General features: G+C 42.8%; 1 protein-coding gene across 1 annotated transcript in view; it reads right to left on the bottom strand.

Annotated features, from left to right (window-relative positions):
- Positions 1–8,031, bottom strand: part of Nlk (nemo like kinase) — a 128,335-nt gene continuing 120,304 nt past the window's right edge. Inside the window, exons 8-11 of the mRNA XM_085695453.2 lie at positions 7,599–7,685; positions 5,598–5,796; positions 4,833–4,926; positions 1–1,796 (exon numbers count right to left, since the gene is read on the bottom strand). Of these exons, the coding sequence (XP_085551579.1) occupies positions 1,742–1,796; positions 4,833–4,926; positions 5,598–5,796; positions 7,599–7,685 (435 nt within the window). The 3' untranslated portion in view covers positions 1–1,741. The remainder of the gene's footprint in view (positions 1,797–4,832; positions 4,927–5,597; positions 5,797–7,598; positions 7,686–8,031) is intronic.

Raw genomic sequence — 8,031 nt, 5'->3', positions numbered from 1 at the left:
TCGTTTTCAAATGTCACATTTAATGTTTTCACCACTGTACTTCAAATCTACATTGTACAAAGTGACCAGAAAGTGTGCCACGGTAACTGACCAACCTCTGAGATTGTACCTTTCATACCAGTGTCTTCTCGGGCTCTTTTGATACTAAACACGTTTCTCATTCAAGTGAATTGAAATGCTTCAGTTGGGTTGATTCTCAGGAGCCTCATAAAAAAACAAAAACAAAAACAAAAACAAAGATATTGCACCATCTTTGTTTAGTAATTCAATGTTTGTTTCTTTCACAGCAAATAATTACTTCATTGAAGTTAAAACTTCCAAACATAACTTAATAGTCTTCAAATTCAGCTCAGATCTCAAGATGAAAATACTCTGCTAAATACAGATAACTTACAATAACTTTAACAGTTAATTGTCCATAACACACACCAAGCTTTTCCTAGACCAGTTTTAAGACGATCCATTAGGACTCCTTGTACAGGTGAAAAACGCTCTTCGATTTTCTTGTCTTTTTATTTTTAATATAAAAGTCGGAAGGGACATTCAAGTTTCAAGTCTCCACATTGAACTTAAAAAAAAAATAGTCATCATCAGCGTGTGGAGGTAAACAAGCCAGGTTGTGTAACTCCAGGAGGTAGAGGCCTTCGAGTGGTGTTCGTATTTACATATGCACAGAGTTCAGTGTTCCAGCAGGAAAAAGAATTTGTCGAAAAGCAGAAAGCTATTTACTACTGTGACATTTCAAGACTCCCACAGCTCTGCCTAAGGACACAAACACATTTGACAGGATTCCCTATGTGCCTTTGTGGCTTTAATTTTTTTTTAAAATTTCTTTTTGTCTTTTATTTATTATTTTTCACTGTCCAGTGCAGGAAAAGTCTCACAGGATTTCACAGACCTAAAATGTGCAAGCTAGTTCTTTCTATACAGCAGTGTTGGGATTCTTTTGAAATTAGCCCAGAGATGAATTATTTACACACATGAAGGATGCATGCTTGGGTCTTTTTTCTTTTTATGTAAGAAAGAGCAGAAAAACTTCTAATAAAAATAGATTAAATATATATATATATATATATATTTATACTGGGTAAGGAAAACAGGGTTAGTCTCTCCTAGTCAGATTCAGTCTCTCTACGTACGACATTGGAGGTCAGACAGCACACATCACCAGCGCGGCTCTAATGAGAAGCCAGTGATAGGGCTTGATCATTAGGTGGCATGCCCCTCCCGCAGCCTCCCCCAGGTGCAGCCACGATCAGCTCCCGTGGCTCCATGATTGGTCACAGGCAAGCTTTCTAGACTCTTTAGTTTTAGAAAACCCTAAATCTTTAGGAATGGCTCAAATATCAAAATGTATGACTATTTGTGTGTGTGTGTGTGTGTGTGTGTGTGTGTGTACATGTGAATAATCTCACTTCATAAAAAAAGAAAAGAAAAACAAAACCAAATTTGGTTCAATTCTCGTTTGTTCTGAGTCGAGCCATAACAGCTGCACCGAATTCTTTAACCATGTGCAACTCTGGGTAAAATATTTTTTTTTCTTCTAAAAGCACAACCACTTTACAAGATTAAAAGTCTAGTAACATTTCTAAATATTATTCATATCATACAAGTAGTGGTTGTTAATTTAAAACTTCATTAGTAAAATTACAGTACAAGCATGATTAACCCTCCAGAATTGCAAATCCCAGACTCCAGTGAAAGCTACATTACATCTTCAGTAGTACAGTGTCTTCCACTGTCACTCCCACACCAGAGGAGACGGCGGCATCTCAGACGGCTGAGCAACGGTGGAACTGGAAGAAAAGTGAGAGCCCACAATCAGCGGCACCTCAGGGGTGAGAGGGCGGCTCCACTGAGCGCCCAGGAACATGTCTGCACTTTTTGTTTCTGTTGCTTTAACTTCTCCCCATTGAGTTGGTTGCCAACATTCATTTAGAGATCTGTTATCTTCAGTGGTTTACAGGAACAGAAGAGGGCCATCTTATTTAGGGGGATCCCGTCCGTAGACACCTCTATGGAAAATACATGCACAATGCTTTCCATGGAGTCTACTCACGATGTAAAGCAAAGGGTAGCTATCATAAACAACGTTATCCATATTCAATCAGGAAAATCCCCTTAAGAAGAACCTCTCAAAGCAGTGTCAGCTAGAGAGGGCCTATGAGAAGGGGCCTCGTGAGCACTCTCTCAGGGGCATTACTGGTGCACATGAGCCAGGGTCCAGCATTGTTATCACAGACCTGGTATTAGTTAGTCTCAGAGTCTAGGGTTGCTTATTAGAAAGGAACGGTAATCACTCTCCCGCCCAGAGCCCAGGAGAACAATGACTAGCACCTGGAAGGTGCTAGAACACCTAATCTCCTGGGTGTTCTCTCTTCTGGGAAAATATTAAACAATGTAATTTAAAATCACAGAAAAATCAGGATGCAAGTTAATGCCAGCTTTCTACGTGGCAAAAAAAAAAAAAATGGAAGGAATGAAAGGCAACCGATCTTACTAATTTCAGACACAATTTTTGAGTTTGGTTCAGAAACTTCAATGCAGGGAAGGCCCTATTTCAGTGTGGGAAAAGAAAAGAGTAGGGAGTGGGGAAAAAAAAAAGAGAGAAAGGCCAGGGGTAGGGGTAGGAGTGGGATGCGGACAGGGCCCGAAACTCAAATCCACCACAGCTTGTGGTTCTTTGCTACCTGGCTTCATATTAATATTTGCCAACAGAGGGCGCAGGAGGGCGCTGCAGGCTGGAGCACCAGGCAACAGCTTCCCTTCATGCTTCTGTAAGTTTCTCTGAGCCTTTCTGATGGGCCAGTTCTGCCCACCTTGGTACATCTCCTCCCCACTAATGCTGTATGCTCCAGAAGATGCAGACCCCCTTCAAAAAGGCTCCTGGGCAGGGGACCTCTGAGTTCAATTTCTTCCTTGTTTTTTTCCTCTATTGGTGCATACAGGGTTGCTGCCTTTTCCATTTGCTACTTTGAGACCCCACCCCCTCATCCCCAAAGCTAATTTTGTATTATTTTAGAAGTTAGATGTCTTCTCCTGGCTAGCAATCCCTAGGATTAAAATCTCCCCACATTGTTAAAGTGGCTTCTGTCTTCCCACTGGAAACAAGGGAAAGACAGAATGACGCTTGCTAGAATCCAGAGTGAACTCACAGTTCTCCAACAAGCATCCCAGATGTTCCTCTAGATAAGAGTCATCTACCTGTTTGCCCCTGTACCCAACCCCCAAGCAACCCATTCAGGCTTATTGACACAGGAGACTGAGACAGGAAGATGAATAGGACAACAGCCTGGGCTACAAGGTGAGAGCCTGTCTCAAAGAAACAATGAAACAAGACAAAACATGTAAACACAATTAAACAAAGAGGGAGTCAGGTGGAGTACATGCCTGCCTGCCTAGGCAGGAGGATCAAGAACAAGGCTGGCTTGGGCTCACCTGGTGAAGACCCAGATCAAATTGACCAAATAAACTAACAAACCAATAAATAAATAATAAAGATCAAGCCCACTCCCAGCACCCTTGGCTGTGTTATCAAGAAGATGGGAAGGGGGTGCTAGAGAGATGGCTCAGCGGTTAAGAGCACTGACTGCTACTCCCGAGGACCTGGGGACAATTTTCAGCGCCCACATGGCAGAGCTAACAATTGTCTATAATTCTAAAATCTGACACCAACATACAGACGTAAATGCAGGCAAAACATCAACGCACATAAAGAATAAAAAAATTATAACAAAAAAAGAAGATGGGAAGGTGGCAGGACTTTTACTGCTGCTGCAGAGACCCACCCCCACCCTACAACCGAGCAGCATAGTTCTCTGGGAAAAAACAAAATTGCTAAACTCACAATAGGAGTCAGTTCCAGGATGAAGACAGAGACTTACTATTGAACTTCCTATTGAACCTTTTTTTTTGAGCTGTGGCTTCATGTTGCCTATGCTTGAACTCACTGTGTAGCCCTGGCTGACCTTGAACTCCCTTCTTGACTCCACTTCTCAAGTGCTGGGATGATGATATGGGAGGTCCTTCTATCTATGTGTTGCTTTTATTGTTTGATGAAAAAAGAAACTGGCTTGGCTTGAGAGGGCAGAGTAGAGCTAGGTGGGGAAAACTAAACTGAATGCTGGGAGAAAGAAAGGCAGAGTCAAGGAGAAACCATGTAGCCCCACCGGAACTTTACCCGGTAAGCCACAGCCACATGGGGATACACAGATTAATGGAAATGGGTCAATTTAAGATATGAGTTAGTCAGAAATACACTTAAGCAATTGGCCAAACAGAATTGCAAGTAATATGGTTTCTGTGTGATTATTTCAGGGCTGAGCAGCTGGGAACAAGCAAGAGGCCCACTACAACAGGATGACAGGCATGTGACACCATGTCTAAAATCTGTATTCTTAAAAAAAAAAATAGGTGGGCGGTGGTGGCCCACACCTTTAACCCCAGGACTCTGGAGGCAGAGGCAGGCGGATCTCTCTGAGACAGAGGTCAGCCTGGTCGGCAAACCTTATACCAGAACAGCTAGAGCTGTTAAACAGAAAAAACCCTGTCTCAAACAAAACAAAACAAAAAACAACAAACAAGCAAACAAAAAATAGGGCCAGCAAGACAGCTTAGCAAGAAACAGTGTTTCCTACCAACCCTGATGACCTAGGTTTGATCCCCAGAATACACACGGTTCATGTAGAGAGAACTGACTCCCACTACATACACATACACAAAATAGTTAAAACAAAACAAAACAAAAAACCCCAAAACACCCAAACCATGCTGAAGAACAAAATCACAGCACCCTCCTCTAGTTCTGAGGTGCGAGCTGTGCAGACAGTTACCTAATAAAGCTCTTAAAGGCAGCAGACTGCGGGTTGATGCAGAGAGGCACTCTGTTTCCTTTCTGCTGTTCCAAAATGAACTGGTGGATAATTTCTGCGGAGAAAACAAACACTGTCCACACCACTGCCAACACACAGGCTGGAAGTGTGGATTCCCAGCTAAAGTAGCGGCCTGCTGGGTTAGTTAACTCACACGCACATCCTCTATCAGTCCCAACCAAGTTCTGCTTTTCTGGGGCCGAAATGATGGTTGTTGCTAAAAACAGACAAAAACTTCCCCAGAGGCGCTGCCCAGGTTGGAAGCTCCGCTAGTGGGGAGAGTCTGCGTGCACAGCATTATAGGGGATCCCCTCAACCCTCTACCCCAGTGAGAATCCTCAGTGTAACTGTATGAGTAAATTTTCAAATTCCCTTTCTCATCACCATTCTCTTTAGCAGACTCTTTTACTTTAAAACAAAACAAAAACTCATCAAATGTTACATAACGAAGTCTAATACATTTTATTTACTAAAGTGACACTGTGAATACAGATATGATATATTCTGGTCACACTCATTACAACTTGGAACAGAAACTGAGTTTTCATTCCCCTGGAAATAATGCTAACTCATATTCACTGCACACACATGCTCTGCACAGACAGTTACATGCAAAGCTAAAATAGACATTGGTCAGCTTTGGCAAGATCCTGACTCTGGATCACTGCTGTGTAATCAAAGATGTCCCTGGTCACTGTGTCTGACTGGATGACAAAAGGCACTCACCTTTAACCTGTCGGACAGAGCTGAGGTTCTTCTCAAAGGTATCATCAAATTTGGGGTTGGTGACAGGCTCAAAGTCACTGGTGTAGACTCTTCCCGTCGAGGTGGAGAAGCAGCACTTACACATACACGTGTGGTATCTCAGCCGCCCTTCATCTAGGTAGGGGTGGGCTAAGGCATCCTTAGCGGAAATTCTTTTTGACTGAAATCAAATTCAGAGACCAGCACATCAACACTACAGATGAGCATGGCTGCCCATGTAGAGTCTTTCACAGACTGAATTACATGACGTAGCTTATACTCGATGTACAGAACATTCTGGGTAAAGAGGGACAGCTGAATTTAGGGGTGGGTGACAGGAGACTGAGTAGACTCAGAATAACAACTGTCACTTTGAAATGTCCTTCTGAAAATCTGGGAAGTTCCTACCTTGAGAGAGATGTGCACAGGGCCCCAAATGACAAATACCATGACATTTAAATATGCAATGCTTTGCGTTTTAGACAACAGGACACACTTTGAAGTGTCAGCATTTAGGAGATGCGATCATCTGGGCTGAGGGTTAGCAGAGGGGTTGGAGGGTGTGAATGTCAGATTGAGACCAGCAGCAGCAGTAGCCTATCTTCTGGCTTTTGAGGTCTTCCAATTCCAACAGTTAACCAGAGCACCAGGCTTACTGACCCATACACTTCAAACTCCAGCAAAAAAGAAAAAAATAAAAAATAAAGGAAAACCATCCATCCTCAGTGTTCAGTGAACTCTGGAGAAGTGGCTCTTACAGGACTCAAGGATGGGCTCCATGGGAGACAGGGCAAGATGACTCACTGCCTTGATCACAGGATGCGTAGCAATTCATACAACCTCAGGCTTTCTAGTTCCTAAAGCCACAAGCTAAATCATCTCACTATCCCAAGGGCTCAATCATCTCACTATCCCAAGGGCTCATGGGATTTACCACATGGCTAAGAGGACCTTGAAACCCCAACTTCACCCTGCCAGTGAGACTGGTTCAAACCCAACAATTTTGTTCCTAATTTTTTTCTCTCTCTCTCTCTGACAAAGCCCTGGCTGTCCTGGAACTCACACCAGGCTTGCCTTGAACTCACAGAGATCTGTCGGCCAAGTGCAGCCACACCCAGCCCCCTAGTGGACCTACCTAGTCATGTGGATCTGATTATTACATGAGAAAGATGCTCTCTTCTCACCACAGACCAAGGTAAACTTACTATCCATAAGTTTGTGGATTTTTTTAAAAAAAGAATTCTTTAAAAACTTGTTGTATTTAGTGATTCCTTTGTATCTTATCAAGTACATTTTCTTTTTTAAAAGCTTCCATTTTCATCTTTGTTGACAATAATTACTGCCACAGATATGAATGATAAATAATCTTTGGATGAATGAACAAATAAACGGCAGACATCACAGAGCAGTTTGTAGCCCATGTCAAGCCCAGAAAAGAGGTTTAGGAAAGTTACGGCCCTCAACCCAAAGAGCAAACATTTCCACATGCCACACAGTGGGTGATTTCTCAAACAATCAAAATTTCCCCCTTTTGTTTAACGTTGGTGTCAAACCCTTTTATAAACAGTAGGATCATAAAGATGGTAACATCTTCTAGGTCTCTGCCTAAGCTCTGCTTCCATCTGAGCACCAGTGCTCGAATGTCCAGGTAATAGGTTAGCCTGGGGAACACAGCAGGGGCTGGAGCCTGTCATTCCAGTCATCATGACAGTCTACTCAAAGCCAGGATGCTTCTTAGAAAACTATTTTAAAATTTATTTAATAAATCTAAAACTAGGGGCTGGAGCAATGGCTTGTTGTTCTAACAGATGACCAGGATTCAGATTCTAGCACCCACTTCGTAGCTCACAGCCATCTGACTCCCTCTTCTGACCTTTGAGAGCACCAAGCATACATGTGGTGCACAGACATACATGCAAGCACAACAGTCAACACACAAAATTACAGAAATAAAAAAAAAAGATAAAAGTAAATACTACTTACTGGATCAAAGACCAACATCCTGCAAAGTAGATGGACAGCTTCATGTGTGGCCTGGCTGGATAGGGTGTAGAGCACGGGAAGGGATGGCTGTGGAAAGAGAAAAGATTTCAACCATATATGGAGATGGAATATAGCCAATTCACAGCACAAGAATTAGCCAGCTAAAAAGATGTGAGTCAGGTGCTCTGGCACTCAGGAGTCAGAGGGAGGCAGATCTCGGGGAGTTCGAGGCCAGCCTGGTCGCAGTGTAAAGCCAACCAGGGATACACAGTGAGTCCCTGTCTCAGAACAGCTCAAAGGGGGATAAAAAAAAAAAGAGATGAAAGGCAGTCTTCACAAGAGACAATTCTTACTGACTTTCAGCAACATATCTGGTCAGAGTACAAAAAAACATGACAAATGAAAACTGATCCGATAAACAAGGAGGCTGCTT

The sequence above is a fragment of the Myodes glareolus genome, chromosome 9 (genome assembly GCF_982192425.1).
Source record: "Myodes glareolus chromosome 9, mMyoGla1.1, whole genome shotgun sequence".
NCBI lineage: Eukaryota > Metazoa > Chordata > Mammalia > Rodentia > Cricetidae > Myodes > Myodes glareolus.
This window is presented reverse-complemented; position numbering and strand designations above follow the sequence as displayed.